Source organism: Oncorhynchus gorbuscha, linkage group LG26 (assembly GCF_021184085.1).
Source record: "Oncorhynchus gorbuscha isolate QuinsamMale2020 ecotype Even-year linkage group LG26, OgorEven_v1.0, whole genome shotgun sequence".
NCBI classification, from domain to species: domain Eukaryota; kingdom Metazoa; phylum Chordata; class Actinopteri; order Salmoniformes; family Salmonidae; genus Oncorhynchus; species Oncorhynchus gorbuscha.
In genome coordinates this window covers 12255192-12273551 of record NC_060198.1, presented here as the reverse complement: position 1 = coordinate 12273551, position 18360 = coordinate 12255192, and the positions used below count along the sequence as shown (strand labels likewise).

At 44.2% G+C, this 18360-nt stretch overlaps 1 protein-coding gene across 3 annotated transcripts in view; it reads left to right on the top strand.

Annotated features, from left to right (window-relative positions):
* Nucleotides 1–10952, top strand: part of LOC124016054 (endonuclease V-like) — a 59262-nt gene extending 48310 nt beyond the window's left edge. For all 3 annotated transcript variants that reach the window (XM_046331577.1, XM_046331576.1, XM_046331575.1), the window contains one exon: nucleotides 10645–10952. In XM_046331577.1, coding sequence (XP_046187533.1) covers nucleotides 10645–10668 — 24 coding nt within the window. In that variant the 3' untranslated portion in view covers nucleotides 10669–10952. The remainder of the gene's footprint in view (nucleotides 1–10644) is intronic.
* Nucleotides 10953–18360: the final 7408 nt, after the last annotated feature.

Here is an 18360-nt window from a genome sequence, read left to right as displayed (position 1 = left end):
CAAAGCAGTTTTCTACTTTCAATGGAAGATGTCAAGGTGCAAGTCATGTGGTTAGCTAATAGATATGTGTACCAGTAAAGACAACTTTAGGATAGTTTTATGATGGGGTTAACAAGCTAAGACCACGTTTGAAAGGGGAAGCTAACCTCCGAAATGCGTTTCCACATCTCTAAAGCTGTGTGCCACTGGTAAGGGGAAGAGTGTGACAAACTCAGAATGATCGGGGGAAGTGCCCGACAGTCTCACAGAGGAGAAGGGGACAGGTCAGCGTGACAAACTCTTACACAACTGCCTCAGCAAGTGAGGCAGTGTGGTTGTTCTTGTCAGAATGTCCCTATGTAGGATTATTTTTGTTATGATTACTCAGTCCCACGCACATCCCATTGAAGCTTTCACAAACGCTACTTCTCCCCTCTTTATCAGAATAGTAACTTATCTTTACCAAAGAGAGTCTTGCTCTGCCACCTCTGATTACCCTCCTGACACTAATCAGTCAGCGCGACACTACGACACCCTCACACAGGAAGTGACCCTTTAAACCTTGACACTACTCCTGATGCAACTCCAGGTAATGGAAGGTAGAGCTGGGGGTGTGGGTTGTGTCCAAAAATGTCACCCTATTCCCTATAGTGCACTACTTTTCACCAGGTCCCATAGGGCTTTTGTCAAAAGTAGTGCACTATATATGGAATAGGGTGCCACTTGTGGTGAGAGCCTCTATGTGAGGTGTCGTGTGACAGAGAACAGAGAGGACTACTTCCTGTATCCTGTTACTGAAGGAAATGTGTTTTCACACAATGGAGTGAATGGAGGTGAGTCATGGCCAGCTGAGAGATTCAGATCCGCTCTGCATTCAGACATAACAGCAGCGATTCCACTCACATGTCGTTTACTCCTTGTTCCTCCTCCATGCTGTCCATTGTACAGAGATAATATGACGGGACAGCAGTGGAGAAGGTGTACATTTTTAGTTCCTAGACGTATACATCACGGAAAAACTGAAATGGTCCACCCACACAGACAGTGTGGTGAAGAAGGCGCAATAGCGCCTCTTCAACCTCAGGAGGCTGAAGAAATTTGGCTTGTCACCTAAAACCCTCACAAACATTTACAGATGCACAATTGAGAGCATCCTGTCGGGCTGTATCACTGCCTGGTACGGCAACTGCACCGCCCACAACCGCAAGGCTCTCCAGAGGGTGGTGCGGTCTGCACAACGCATCACTGGGGGAAAACTACCTGCCCTCCAAACTACCTATCACGAGTCACTTTAATAATGCCACTTTAATAATGTTTGCATATCTTGCATTACTCATCTCATATATACTTTATTTTATACCATCTATTGCATTTTGCCAATGCTGCTCTGTCATTGCTCATCCATGTATTTATATGTATATATTCCATTCCTTTATTTAGATGTGTGTATATTAGGTAGTTATTGGGGAATTGTTAGATATTGCTGCACTGTCTGAAGTAGAAGCACAAGCATTTTGCTACACTCGAATTAAACACCTGATAACCATGTGTATGTGACCAATAAAATTTGATTTGATTTGACACTGTGTGTGTGTGTGTGTGTGTGTGTGTGTGTGTGTGTGTGTGTGTGTGTGTGTGTGTGTGTGTGTGTGTGTGTGTGTGTGTGTGTGTTATACATTAGTCAATCCCCATTGAACCCTCCTTCAGCACCAGCCGAACAAACACATCCCTTTCTCATCACTGACCATGTCTAATTCTAATAGTTTACGTACCCTTTAGCATGAGTTGTAATAGCTAATATGCCTTCCAGTACTCAGGTACCACTTCTTCCACTGATCTGAGTGCTGCTTCTCCCCTCAGGAGACACAGCAAGGTCTCCTCTCCGTCTGTCTACCGCTGACCTGGGGTCAGCTTTCTGTGATTTCTCCTCTCTGTCTCCCATTATAGGTCTATTATCTATTATGCTCTTTCTGTTATCACCTGGTCAGCACATTGACCCCTTACAGTGTCTGATTGTAATGGACAGCAACCCTGATCCCATTCATTTCCCCTTTCTCCTTTTTCATCTTTCTCCTTCTTTGTCTCTCTCTCTCCCTTCCTCCCTCACTCTCTCTATCTCTCTCCAGTTTAATGGAAATGTCTTCTCGGGCAATATCAGTGCAAATTGCATATTAGGTCACTGTAAGCCCTGGCGGATACTATTGAAGGTTATGATAGCTGGTATACCAGGCCAGCTCCTGATACTATTGAAGGTTATGATATAGCTGGTATACCAGGCCAGCTCCTGATACTATTGAACGTTATGATAGCTGGTATACCAGGCCAGCTCCTGATACTATTGAACGTTATGATAGCTGGTATACCAGGCCAGCTCCTGATACTATTGAAGGTTATGATAGCTGGTATACCAGGCCAGCTCCTGATACTATTAAAGGTTATGATAGCTGGTATACCAGGCCAGCTCCTGATACTATTGAACGTTATGATAGCTGGTATACCAGGCCAGCTCCTGATACTATTAAAGGTTATGATATAGCTGGTATACCAGGCCAGCTCCTGATACTATTAAAGGTTATGATATAGCTGGTATACCAGGCCAGCTCCTGATACTATTAAAGGTTATGATATATCTGGTATACCAGGCCAGCTCCTGATACTATTGAAGGTTATGATATAGCTGGTATACCAGGCCAGCTCCTGATACTATTGAAGGTTATGATATAGCTGGTATACCAGGCCAGCTCCTGATACTATTGAAGGTTATGATATAGCTGGTATACCAGGCCAGCTCCTGATACTATTGAAGGTTATGATATAGCTGGTATACCAGGCCAGCTCCTGATACTATTAAAGGTTATGATATAGCTGGTATACCAGGCCAGCTCCTGATACTATTGAAGGTTATGATATAGCTCCTGCTGGTATACCAGGCCAGCTCCTGATACTATTGAAGGTTATGATATAGCTGGTATACCAGGCCAGCTCCTGATACTATTGAAGGTTATGATATAGCTGGTATACCAGGCCAGCTCCTGATACTATTGAAGGTTATACCAGGCCAGCTCCTGATACTATTTAAGGTTATGATATAGCTGGTATACCAGGCCAGCTCCTGATACTATTAAAGGTTATGATATAGCTGGTATACCAGGCCAGCTCCTATGATACTATTAAAGGTTATGATATAGCTGGTATACCAGGCCAGCTCCTGATACTATTGAAGGTTATGATATAGCTGGTATACCAGGCCAGCTCCTGATACTATTGAAGGTTATGATATAGCTGGTATACCAGGCCAGCTCCTGATACTATTGAAGGTTATGATATAGCTGGTATACCAGGCCAGCTCCTGATACTATTGAAGGTTATGATATAGCTGGTATACCAGGCCAGCTCCTGATACTATTGAAGGTTATACCAGGCCAGCTCCTGATATTGAGCGTTATGATAGCTGGTATACCAGGCCAGCTCCTGATACTATTAAAGGTTATGATATAGCTGGTATACCAGGCCAGCTCCTGATACTATTGAAGGTTATGATAGCTGGTATACCAGGCCAGCTCCTGATACTATTGAAGGTTATGATATAGCTGGTATACCAGGCCAGCTCCTGATACTATTGAAGGTTATGATATAGCTGGTATACCAGGCCAGCTCCTGATACTATTAAAGGTTATGATATAGCTGGTATACCAGGCCAGCTCCTGATACTATTAAAGGTTATGATATAGCTGGTATACCAGGCCAGCTCCTGATACTATTAAAGGTTATGATATAGCTGGTATACCAGGCCAGCTCCTGATACTATTAAAGGTTATGATATAGCTGGTATACCAGGCCAGCTCCTGATACTATTAAAGGTTACTATTAAATATGATATAGCTGGTATACCAGGCCAGCTCCTGATACTATTGAACGTTATGATAGCTGGTATACCAGGCCAGCTCCTGATACTATTAAAGGTTATGATATAGCTGGTATACCAGGCCAGCTCCTGATACTATTAAAGGTTATGATATAGCTGGTATACCAGGCCAGCTCCTGATACTATTAAAGGTTATGATATAGCTGGTATACCAGGCCAGCTTGATACTATTAAAGGTTATGATATAGCTGGTATACCAGGCCAGCTCCTGATACTATTGAAGGTTATGATATAGCTGGTATACCAGGCCAGCTCCTGATACTATTGAAGGTTATGATATAGCTGGTATACCAGGCCAGCTCCTGATACTATTGAAGGTTATGATATAGCTGGTATACCAGGCCAGCTCCTGATACTATTAAAGGTTATGATATAGCTGGTATACCAGGCCAGCTCCTGATACTATTGAAGGTTATGATATAGCTGGAATACCAGGCCAGCTCCTGATACTATTGAAGGTTATGATATAGCTGGTATACCAGGCCAGCTCCTGATACTATTAAAGGTTATGATATAGCTGGTATACCAGGCCAGCTCCTGATACTATTAAAGGTTATGATATAGCTGGTATACCAGGCCAGCTCCTGATACTATTGAACGTTATGATAGCTGGTATACCAGGCCAGCTCCTGATACTATTGAAGGTTATGATATAGCTGGTATACCAGGCCAGCTCCTGATACTATTACGTTATATAGCTGGTATACCAGGCCAGCTCCTGATACTATTAAAGGTTATGATAGCTGGTATACCAGGCCAGCTCCTGATACTATTGAAGGTTATGATAGCTGGTATACCAGGCCAGCTCCTGATACTATTGAACGTTATGATAGCTGGTATACCAGGCCAGCTCCTGATACTATTGAAGGTTATGATATAGCTGGTATACCAGGCCAGCTCCTGATACTATTGAACGTTATGATAGCTGGTATACCAGGCCAGCTCCTGATACTATTGAAGGTTATGATATAGCTGGTATACCAGGCCAGCTCCTGATACTATTAAAGGTTATGATATAGCTGGTATACCAGGCCAGCTCCTGATACTATTAAAGGTTATGATATAGCTGGTATACCAGGCCAGCTCCTGATACTATTGATATAGCTGGTATACCAGGCCAGCTCCTGATACTATTGAAGGTTATAGCTGTATACCAGGCCAGCTCCTGATACTATTGAAGGTTATGATACCTGGTATACCAGGCCAGCTCCTGATACTATTGAAGGTTATGATATAGCTGGTATACCAGGCCAGCTCCTGATACTATTGAAGGTTATGATATAGCTGGTATACCAGGCCAGCTCCTGATACTATTGTATACCAAGGTTATGATATAGCTGGTATACCAGGCCAGCTCCTGATACTATTGAAGGTTATGATATAGCTGGTATACCAGGCCAGCTCCTGATACTATTGAAGGTTATGATATAGCTGGTATACCAGGCCAGCTCCTGATACTATTAAAGGTTATGATATAGCTGGTATACCAGGCCAGCTCCTGATACTATTGAAGGTTATGATATAGCTGGTATACCAGGCCAGCTCCTGATACTATTGAAGGTTATGATATAGCTGGTATACCAGGCCAGCTCCTGATACTATTGAAGGTTATGATATAGCTGGTATACCAGGCCAGCTCCTGATACTATTGAAGGTTATGATATAGCTGGTATACCAGGCCAGCTCCTGATACTATTGAAGGTTATGATATAGCTGGTATACCAGGCCAGCTCCTGATACTATTGAAGGTTATGATATAGCTGGTATACCAGGCCAGCTCCTGATACTATTAAAGGTTATGATATAGCTGGTATACCAGGCCAGCTCCTGATACTATTGAAGGTTATGATATATCTGGTATACCAGGCCAGCTCCTGATACTATTGAAGGTTATGATATAGCTGGTATACCAGGCCAGCTCCTGATACTATTGAAGGTTATGATATAGCTGGTATACCAGGCCAGCTCCTGATACTATTGAAGGTTATGATATAGCTGGTATACCAGGCCAGCTCCTGATACTATTGAAGGTTATGATATAGCTGGTATACCAGGCCAGCTCCTGATACTATTAAAGGTTATGATATAGCTGGTATACCAGGCCAGCTCCTGATACTATTAAAGGTTATGATATAGCTGGTATACCAGGCCAGCTCCTGATACTATTGAAGGTTATGATATAGCTGGTATACCAGGCCAGCTCCTGATACTATTGAACGTTATGATAGCTGGTATACCAGGCCAGCTCCTGATACTATTGAAGGTTATGATATAGCTGGTATACCAGGCCAGCTCCTGATACTATTAAAGGTTATGATATAGCTGGTATACCAGGCCAGCTCCTGATACTATTAAAGGTTATGATATAGCTGGTATACCAGGCCAGCTCCTGATACTATTAAAGGTTATGATATAGCTGGTATACCAGGCCAGCTCCTGATACTATTGAAGGTTATGATATAGCTGGTATACCAGGCCAGCTCCTGATACTATTGAAGGTTATGATATAGCTGGTATACCAGGCCAGCTCCTGATACTATTGAAGGTTATGATATAGCTGGTATACCAGGCCAGCTCCTGATTACGTTATGATAGCTGGTATACCAGGCCAGCTCCTGATACTATTGAAGGTTATATAGCTGGTATACCAGGCCAGCTACCTGATAGCTGGTATACCAGGCCAGCTCCTGATACTATTAAAGGTTATGATATAGCTGGTATACCAGGCCAGCTCCTGATACTATTAAAGGTTATGATATAGCTGGTATACCAGGCCAGCTGATACTATTAAAGGTTATGATATAGCTGGTATACCAGGCCAGCTCCTGATACTATTGAAGGTTATGATATAGCTGGTATACCAGGCCAGCTCCTGATACTATTGAAGGTTATGATATAGCTGGTATACCAGGCCAGCTCCTGATACTATTGAAGGTTATGATATAGCTGGTATACCAGGCCAGCTCCTGATACTATTGAAGGTTATGATATAGCTGGTATACCAGGCCAGCTCCTGATACTATTGAAGGTTATGATATAGCTGGTATACCAGGCCAGCTCCTGATACTATTGAAGGTTATGATATAGCTGGTATACCAGGCCAGCTCCTGATACTATTGAAGGTTATGATATAGCTGGTATACCAGGCCAGCTCCTGATACTATTAAAGGTTATGATATAGCTGGTATACCAGGCCAGCTCCTGATACTATTAAAGGTTATGATATAGCTGGTATACCAGGCCAGCTCCTGATACTATTGAAGGTAGCTGATACTATTGTAGGTTATGATATAGCTGGTATACCAGGCCAGCTCCTGATACTATTGAAGGTTATGATATAGCTGGTATACCAGGCCAGCTCCTGATACTATTGAAGGTTATGATATAGCTGGTATACCAGGCCAGCTCCTGATACTATTAAAGGTTATGATATAGCTGGTATACCAGGCCAGCTCCTGATACTATTGAAGGTTATGATATAGCTGGTATACCAGGCCAGCTCCTGATACTATTGAAGGTTATGATAGCTGGTATACCAGGCCAGCTCCTGATACTATTGAAGGTTATGATATAGCTGGTATACCAGGCCAGCTCCTGATACTATTAAAGGTTATGATATAGCTGGTATACCAGGCCAGCTCCTGATAGGTTATGATATAGCTGGTATACCAGGCCAGCTCCTGATACTATTAAAGGTTATGATATAGCTGGTATACCAGGCCAGCTCCTGATACTATTGAAGGTTATGATATAGCTGGTATACCAGGCCAGCTCCTACTATTGAAGGTTATGATAGCTACCAGGCCAGCTTGAAGGTTATGATATAGCTGGTATACCAGGCCAGCTCCTGATACTATTGAAGGTTATGATATAGCTGGTATACCAGGCCAGCTCCTGATACTATTGAAGGTTATGATATAGCTGGTATACCAGGCCAGCTCCTGATACTATTGAAGGTTATGATATAGCTGGTATACCAGGCCAGCTCCTGATACTATTGAAGGTTATGATATAGCTGGTATACCAGGCCAGCTCCTGATACTATTGAAGGTTATGATATAGCTGGTATACCAGGCCAGCTCCTGATACTATTGAAGGTTATGATAGCTGGTATACCAGGCCAGCTCTGATACTATTAAAGGTTATGATATACAGGCCAGCTCCTGATACTATTAAAGGTTATGATATAGCTGGTATACCAGGCCAGCTCCTGATACTATTAAAGGTTATGATATAGCTGATATACCAGGCCAGCTCCTGATACTATTGAAGGTTATGATATAGCTGGAATACCAGGCCAGCTCCTGATACTATTGAAGGTTATGATATAGCTGGTATACCAGGCCAGCTCCTGATACTATTAAAGGTTATGATATAGCTGGTATACCAGGCCAGCTCCTGATACTATTACGTTATGATAGCTTAAAGCCAGTTATGATGATAGCTGGTATACCAGGCCAGCTCCTGATACTATTGAAGGTTATGATATAGCTGGTATACCAGGCCAGCTCCTGATACTATTGAACGTTATGATAGCTGGTATACCAGGCCAGCTCCTGATACTATTAAAGGTTATGATATAGCTGGTATACCAGGCCAGCTCCTGATACTATTAAAGGTTATGATATAGCTGGTATACCAGGCCAGCTCCTGATACTATTAAAGGTTATGATATAGCTGGTATACCAGGCCAGCTCCTGATACTATTGAAGGTTATGATATAGCTGGTATACCAGGCCAGCTCCTGATACTATTGAAGGTTATGATATAGCTGGTATACCAGGCCAGCTCCTGATACTATTGAAGGTTATGATATAGCTGGTATACCAGGCCAGCTCCTGATACTATTAAAGGTTATGATATAGCTGGTATACCAGGCCAGCTCCTGATACTATTGAAGGTTATGATATAGCTGGTATACCAGGCCAGCTCCTGATACTATTGAACGTTATGATAGCTGGTATACCAGGCCAGCTCCTGATACTATTAAAGGTTATGATATAGCTGGTATACCAGGCCAGCTCCTGATACTATTAAAGGTTATGATATAGCTGGTTATGATATTGAAGGCTGGTATACCAGGCCAGCTCCTGATACTATTGAAGGTTATGATATAGCTGGTATACCAGGCCAGCTCCTGATACTATTGAAGGTTACCAGGCCAGCTCCTGATACTATTGAAGGTTATGATATAGCTGGTATACCAGGCCAGCTCCTGATACTATTGAAGGTTATGATATATCTGGTATACCAGGCCAGCTCCTGATACTATTGAAGGTTATGATATAGCTGGTATACCAGGCCAGCTCCTGATACTATTGAAGGTTATGATATAGCTGGTATACCAGGCCAGCTCCTGATACTATTGAAGGTTATGATATAGCTGGTATACCAGGCCAGCTCCTGATACTATTGAAGGTTATGATATAGCTGGTATACCAGGCCAGCTCCTGATACTATTGAAGGTTATGATAGCTGGTATACCAGGCCAGCTCCTGATACTATTGAACGTTATGATAGCTGGTATACCAGGCCAGCTCCTGATACTATTGAAGGTTATGATAGCTGGTATACCAGGCCAGCTCCTGATACTATTGAAGGTTATGATATAGCTGGTATACCAGGCCAGCTCCTGATACTATTGAAGGTTATGATATAGCTGGTATACCAGGCCAGCTCCTGATACTATTGAAGGTTATGATATAGCTGGTATACCAGGCCAGCTCCTGATACTATTGAAGGTTATGATATAGCTGGTATACCAGGCCAGCTCCTGATACTATTGAAGGTTATGATATAGCTGGTATACCAGGCCAGCTCCTGATACTATTAAAGGTTATGATATAGCTGGTATACCAGGCCAGCTCCTGATACTATTAAAGGTTATGATATAGCTGGTATACCAGGCCAGCTCCTGATACTATTAAAGGTTATGATATAGCTGGTATACCAGGCCAGCTCCTGATACTATTAAAGGTTATGATATAGCTGGTATACCAGGCCAGCTCCTGATACTATTAAAGGTTATGATATAGCTGGTATACCAGGCCAGCTCCTGATACTATTGAAGGTTATGATATAGCTCCTGCTGGTATACCAGGCCAGCTCCTGATACTATTGAAGGTTATGATATAGCTGGTATACCAGGCCAGCTCCTGATACTATTGAAGGTTATGATATAGCTGGTATACCAGGCCAGCTCCTGATACTATTAAAGGTTATGATATAGCTGGTATACCAGGCCAGCTCCTGATACTATTGAAGGTTATGATATAGCTGGTATACCAGGCCAGCTCCTGATACTATTGAAGGTTATGATATAGCTGATAGCTGGTATACCAGGCCAGCTCCTGATACTATTGAAGGTTATGATATAGCTGGTATACCAGGCCAGCTCCTGATACTATTGAAGGTTATGATATAGCTGGTATACCAGGCCAGCTCCTGATACTATTGAAGGTTATGATATAGCTCCTGATACTATTGAAGGTTATGATATAGCTGGTATACCAGGCCAGCTCCTGATACTATTGAAGGTTATGATATAGCTGGTATACCAGGCCAGCTCCTGATACTATTGAAGGTTATGATATAGCTGGTATACCAGGCCAGCTCCTGATACTTTTGCTAATGTCTGAAGAGACTTTGGAAATACTTTACCATTTGGGGATGTTGTCTGTTGTAGAATGTGTCGTGTTATGCCAAGCTGACACTAATCTCAACTCTTTCTCTCTCCTCAGTGCTGGGAAGTGGACACATCATGAAATGCAAAACACAACAGTGATGCCTAACAAGAAGATAGCCGAAGAGCCTTCAACGTGCCTGTTAGTGTGTGAATGTGTTTTTGTGTGTGAGAGAGTGAGTGGGTGCATGAGAGAGATTTACATGAGATTTACAGTGTTTTTATGCATTCTCTTTATATCAACAGTATATTCTATGGGTATTTTTAAGAATAGAATAATATATTTAAATACTGTGCTCATGTTTTGGGCTCTTTTTATACAGAGATGCTTTTTATCCTGTAAATAAATCCCAACTGAGCCCTGAATGTATTTATACTCCTCTTTATTAACATTTTGGGGGTCAGAGCCAAAGATGTGCAGAATTCAGCTGACTTTTCCCCATGTTAGCAAGCTGAGTTGTACCGTAGTTGTACAGTGAGAGGAGTGATGCAAACACTGACTGTTCCCAATTGATTTACAGTATCTGTTGCTCTGTGTGGTTGAGGTGAGAGGGGTTGTTGTAAGTCATTATAGACTTAGGAGTGACTCACACACTTCTTACATCACATCTCTGTGTGTGTGTGTGTGTGTGTGTGTGTGTGTGTGTGTGTGTGTGTGTGTGTGTGTGTGTGTGTGTGTGTGTGTGTGTGTGTGTGTGTGTGTGTGTGTGTGTGTGTGTGTGTGTGTGTGTGTGTGTGTGTGTGTGTGTGTGTGTTTGTGTGATGGCGGTGCGGTGCCTGGCTGGGCACAGGGATCGGAGCGGAAGGGCAGATGGGGGGTTGTCACTGCAGGGTTCAGGGACAGGATTAGAGCCTACCACTGGGGGCAGTATTGATCAGCATGGGGTTTCAGAACCATCCGGCCTCAAAGGAACTCAGGATTGAACTGTACACATCGAGACCCATTGATATACACACACACACGTCAGAGGGCTGCAGCCCCAGGAGTAGGCCACGGGCCAGGTTGAGGAGGAGGGGAACAGACTGTGTGTGTGTGGGGGTGTGGTAAGTGTTTATTTTTGTAGTTTGTAGAGGGGGGCATGTGTACATCCGGGTGTCTATTTTTGTTGGTGCTGAGTGTGCGTTTTAGGAGGTGTTGAGTTGGCATATTATGCTTGTCTGTTTCAGATTCCCATAGATGCATTAGGCCTAAACATAAAGATGAGGCCGTAAACTGACATTAGAACAATTTGTTCCAAGACAGCCTCCACGTGTTGCCATTATTCATTCACCCTTACATTTAGAACAAGATATAAGCGTGCATGAAGTTTTTTGTTTGTTTTGGGATTTAGTATTTTATTAGGATCCCCCAATTAGCCGCTGCTACTCTTTTTGGGGTCCAAACCGTAAACAAAACGCAAAAAAATAAAATGCATAATATACATAACAATACATAATGCCGTTCATAATATACATAACAATACATCATAATACACAATATACATAACAATACATAATACACAATATACATAACACTACATAATACTACACAATATACATAACAATGTGTGATATACATAATAATACACAATATACATACCAATACATGATCATACACAATACACATAACAATACATACTACACAATATACATAACAATACATAATATACATCATATACATAACAATCCAAAATACAATACATACTATATCAAGATGTATGTCTCTTCACAGTCCCCGTTGTGCCATAAGGTCTAATTTTATTATTTTTTTAATGGGTTTTATTGCTAGCTTAAGTTACTTGGGGTGGCAGAGAGTTCAATGTAGTCATGGCTCTATTTAATACTGTGCGTTTCCCAGCCTCTTGTTCTGGACCTGGGGACTGTGAAGAGACCTCTGGTTGTTGTGTTGTACTAATGGGTGTTCGAACTGTGTGCCAACTGCTTGAACAGACAGTTCAGTACCTTCAACAGATCAACACCTTGCACAAAGACTTAGAAGAAGCTTATGCTACCATTTATAATGCAGCCTATTCCCAAGCTGTTTTAACTCACAGTTTAGGCTGATATTATGATAGGCCTTGTAGCCTCTATCAGAGTCTATCACTTTGTCCAGGTTCTTGCGATCGACGTGCGTCGCATTTCACATTGAAACGGTCGCCTACTATTTCAAATATGGACAACTAGGCTAAGGCCTACACTTTGTCAAGTTGCAAAAAGTAAACCCTCAGGGTGTGGTCCATGGCTCAGGGTGTGGTCCATGGCTCTGGGTGTGGTCCATGGCTCTGGGTGTGGTCCATGGCTCTGTGGTCCATGGCTCAGGGTGTGGTCCATGGCTCTGGGTGTGGTCCATGGCTCTTAGTGTGGTCCATGGCTCTGAGTGTGGTCCATGGCTCTGGGTGTGGATGGCTCAGGGTGTGGTCCATGGCTCTGGTGTGGTCCATGGCTCTGAGTGTGGTCCATGGCTCAGGGTGTGGTCCATGGCTCTGGGTGTGGTCCATGGCTCTGAGTGTGGTCCATGGCTCTGAGTGTGGTCCATGGCTCTGAGTGTGGTCCATGGCTCTTGAGTGTGGTCCATGGCTCTGAGTGTGGTCCATGGCTCTGTCCATGGCTCAGGGTGTGGTCCATGGCTCTGGGTGTGGTCCATGGCTCAGGGTGTGGTCCATGGCTCTGAGTGTGGTCCATGGCTCTGGTGTGGTCCATGGCTCTGAGTGTGGTCCATGGCTCTGGGTGTGGTCCATGGCTCTGGGTGTGGTCCATGGCTCAGGGTGTGGTCCATGGCTCTGGGTGTGGTCCATGGCTCAGGGTGTGGTCCGTGGCTCTGGGTGTGGTCCATGGCTCAGGTTGGGTGTGGTCTGGGTGTGGTCCATGGCTCTGGGTGTGGTCCATGGCTCTGAGTGTGGTCCATGGCTCTGAGTGTGGTCCATGGCTCTGAGTGTGGTCCGTGGCTCAGGGTGTGGTCCGTGGCTCAGGGTGTGGTCCGTGGCTCAGGGTGTGGTCCGTGGCTCAGGGTGTGGTCCATGGCTCTGTGTGCCGTGGCTCAGGGTGTGGTCCGTGGCTCTGGGTGTGGTCCGTGGCTCTGGGTGTGGTCCATGGCTCTGAGGGTGTGGTCCATGGCTATGTTAAAAGAGATGGGCAAGGACATATCCATCCTCCAAAAGAATCTGAACCATTGTTAGGCCTGGGAGGGGACGTGGATGAAATAAATGGAAGAGCTCAAGAGAAGGGGGGTCACCACGTTCAAAACTAGATACCTTGAAATCTATAGGAGATGAGACTGAGGCAAGCAGAAGAGGGAGAGATGTCCAGTCAGAACCAGATAAATGCTCTCCAGGAGAGCCTCCAGGCCAAGGAAGAATGGTGGATGGCCAGTCAGAATGAGCTCCAGGAGACCCTCCAGACTTTGGGGAAGCAGGTGGAAACTACCATCACCAAGAAAGAATGGTGGACGGTCAGGCAGGGACAAATGCAGAGGGATAGACACAGAAGAGCTACACAAAATGACCAAAGCCACCATTGACCTTCAGCCCTCTCTGACTCTCAGAGGAACTGGAAGGGGGAGAAGAGAGTTGGCCGGCCAGCAGCAGCTGAATGTTCTTCTGGAGATGCACATGGACATCAAGAAAGAGCAGGTGAATGAGAAAGAAGATATGGAGAGGAGGATCATGGCCAGCCAGAGAGACCTGAACACACTCCAGCAGGGCCTTAAACAAAGAACATTTACATGTTGCCAACTCAGTGTCCACCCTGAGATTGGGAGTTCAAGTTCCCAGCCGATTCATACCAAATAGTGTCAAAAATGGGAACCAAAGAGTCTCTGCTTGGCACTCAGCATTAAAGAGATAGATTTGGGGTAAGGCCTTGCGATAGACTAGCGTCCTGTCCAGGGTGTGTACTTGTACATCAAGCTGCCTATTTTCCCATTATATTGATCCTCAAAAAAACAAATATTTTAATTTATATCAACAATTAAAAAATAAAGATTGACGCACAATTGGCCTAGCGTCGTCCGGGTTAGGGAGGGCTTGGCCGGTAGGGATATCCTTGTCTCATCGCGCATTAGCGACTCCTGTGGCGGGCCGGGCGCAGTGCACGCTAACCAAAGTTGCCAGGTGCACAGTGTTTCCTCTGACACATTGGTGCGGCTGGCTTCCGGGTTGGATGCACGCTGTGTTAAGAAGCAGTGCGGCTAGTACAACGCTCTAACCACTAAGCTGGCTGGCTGGCTGGCTGGCTGGCTGGCTGGCTGGCTGGCTGGCTGGCTGGCTGGCTGACTGACTGTAGCTCTCCTCTTCTCTTGTTCTCTCATCATAAACTCAACAGCTCTCAGAAGATCCACTTGAAAGCACCAGAAGAGAAATAAACATACATATTTCATCCACATGTTTCATCCTGTGGTTTTTGCAGTTGATTTGAGGATTTCCTAGCTTGATTTAATCTTCAAACAATGTTTCATGTGATCCCAGCCTCCAATGGAGGTGCAATCAGGCATTCTCAGAGCAGATTTTTTTTTATTAACTGTAGTCTATCAAGTCTAATGAAGGGACAGTACCAGACAGTCTCACTCCTACTCAGCACACAGCACTTACCTGGATAGAGAAAGAGAGGAACACAGACAGACAGAGGTAGACACAAAAGCAGACAGAAAGAGAGGGGGACAACGACAGAGAGAGGGTGAGAGAGGACAGACTCCAATGCTCCTCACATGATTCTGCTAGATTGAAGTTAACATGCTCTTTGATGTGTCTTTGGAGACGGCCTGCGTGAAAGCGTTCGTCAGGAGCTGACAGCGCAATCTGCATCCCCTTTGTAATTTGCTAACATGGGGGTCCTTGTCAGAGCCCCTCTGTTAGTGCAGCCTCTTATCTGTAGGTGGTCGGCTGGGACAGTGTGCCTTCTCATTGTCTCTCTTTGAGGGGGCTGCTTGGTCGCCTCGGGCTGGATTCAATCCCTAGCGCTGAAGAGCTGCGGTACAGCGTGATACAAATGTATTGCCAATGTTCCTGCGTTAGCAGAGACTGCATTCACGGTAAAGCTGTCGGCTCAATAGGAAAATGACCTTTACATTTCAAATCAAATGAAGGTTTATTTGTCACACGCGCCAAATACAACAGGTATTCAGTGAAATGCTTACTTACAGGCCCTAACCAAGAGTGCAATTTTTTAGTAAAAAAATAAGTATTAGGTGAATAATAGATAAGTAAAGAAATAAAAACAACAGTAAAAAGACAATAACAGTAGCGAGGCGAGGTGGAAATAACAGTAGCGAGGCTGTAACAGTAGCGAGGCTACATACAGGCACCGGTTAGTCAGGCTAATTGAGGCAATATGTACATGTAGGTGTAGTTAAAGTGACCATGCATATATGATAAACTGAGAGTATCGGCAGAGTAAAAGAGGGGTTGGGGGGGGGCAGGACACAATGCAAATAGTCCAGGTAGACATTTGATTACCTGTTCAGGAGTCTTATGGCTTGGGGGTAAAAGCTGTTGAGAAGCCTTTTGGTCCTAGACTTGGCGCTCCTGTACTGCTTGCCATGCGATAGCATTTTTGGGGCCTTCCTCTGACACTGCCTGGTGTAGAAGTCCTGGATGACAGGCAGCTTAGCCCCAGTTATGTACTGGGCCGTACGCACTACCCTCTGTCGTGCCTTGCGGTTGGAGGCCAAGCAGTTGCCGTACCAGGCAGTGATGCAACAGTCAGGATGCTCTCGATGTTGCAGCTATAGAACCTTTTGAGGATCTGAGGACCTGTGCCAACTCTTTTTAGTTTCCTGAGGTGGAATAGGCTTTGTCGTGCCCTCTTCACGACTGTCTTGGTGTGTTTGGACCATTCTAGTTTGTTGGTGATGTGGAGACCACAAGCTCTCAACCTGCTCCACTAGAGCCAAGTCGATGAGAATGGGGGCATGCTCGGTCCTCCCTTTCCTGTAGTCCACAATCATCTCCTTTGTCTTCATCACATTGAGGGATAGGTTGTTATTCTGCACCAGCTGTTGTTTACAAATATGCACAGACCGCCCCCTCGTCGGTTCTATCTAGCCAGTGCAGCGTATATCCCGTTAGCTGAATATCCATGTCGTAATTCAGCCACGAGTCGGTGAAACACAAGATGTTACAGTATTTGATGTCCCGTTGGTAGGATATTCGTGATCGTACCTTGTCTAATTTATTGTCCAATGGTTGTACTTTGGCAAGTAATACTGACTGTAAAGGCAGATTTCCCACTCGCCGTCGGCGGATCCTTACGAGGCACCCCGCTCTGTGTCCTCTGTACCTGCATCTCTTTTTCTTGCCAATGTCTGGGATTTTGGCCTTGGGTGTCTGAAGTGCATCTTGTGCATCCTACTCGTTGAAGAAAAACTCTTTGTCTAAACCGAGGTGAGTGATCGCTGTCCTGATATCCAGAAGCTCTTTCTTGCCGTAAGATATGGTGGCAGAAACATTATGTACAAAATAAGTTACAAATAACGCGAGAAAAAAACACATAATAGCACAATTGGTTACGTAAAACTGCTGCCATTTATTCTGCCGCCATTTTAGAGTGCTGAACTTCAGCACTATGGATTGAATCCAGCCCTTAGTCAGGAGAACTTGGGTTTGACACCTTATGATGCTTGTATAATGCGGTTGTTTCTGGGTTTGAAATCTCACAATCAATTATTGCAGGGTTGTTTCAGCTTCCTTGCTTCATTGCACTTGATGTATGTGTTGTAAGTCGCTCTGGATAAAACTGTCTGACTTATTACACTAAATGTCTAAAATGAGCTTTCCAATTTAATGTGATCCGTCAAACTGGGTAGAATGAAGTTGGGCTTTGAAACATCAGTCATTCAGTTGCTAGGAGATGAGGCACAAAGCATGCCATCGTAAGAAGACCAAACACACATTTTCTCTCTCTCTCTCTCTCTCTCTCTCTCTCTCTCTCTTTCGCTCTGTCACTCTTTCTCTCTCTCACTTTGTCTCTCTCTAATCCAGTCGAAGAATGATAACTTTCCACATTCATATCTTCATGTGTACCAGGGAAGAGAATCAAAACGGGTTGGCCACTCAAACCTAGACGACCTTTTCTTCCTCAATGCCAGGCAATTACTGCTGTGTACAGAAAGGTTTTCACGACCCACAATGTTCCAGCCAGGCATGCACTAATAAAGAGTTAAGAGAAGTCTGAAACGGTAGCTGGGCTATTGTACGAGTCGAACCGACACCAAGGCATTTGACCTGAAGAAAAACTTTTGAGTAGAAAGCAAGGACTCGTACTTTTTCAAAGTACCGCACTGACTTATGTACTGCACTGACTTTTCAAACATTTGGGATGTAGATGATGGCTCTTGACTGCTATGACTCGGTGACGTTTTTTGTTGTTGTACTATCGTTCAGTGATTGGTCAATTTCATTCTGTAAGCTCTTTTATTCCGCTCGTCTCCCACTCTTTCACTGAGTCTCCCCTCTACCTTGTACTGTATATCCGTTTGTTTACCGTGTTGGATTACTTTGTATTGTATCTGACCTGGCGTTGGTTTACAAAGGGGATTACAAAGGGAAAACCGGTGCATCGAAGCTGGGGCCGGAAGACTGAAAAACAGCCTCTATCTCAAGGCCATTAGACTGTTAAATTGCCATCACTAGCCAGACTCCACCCAGTACTCTGCCCTGAACTTAGTCATTGTCACTAGCTGGCTCATCCCTGTACCTTACAAATGGAGTCACCGTAATCATGTTTACATACTGTTTTACTCATTTCATATGTATATACTGTATTCTACTGTATTCTAGTCAATGCCACTCCGACATTGCTC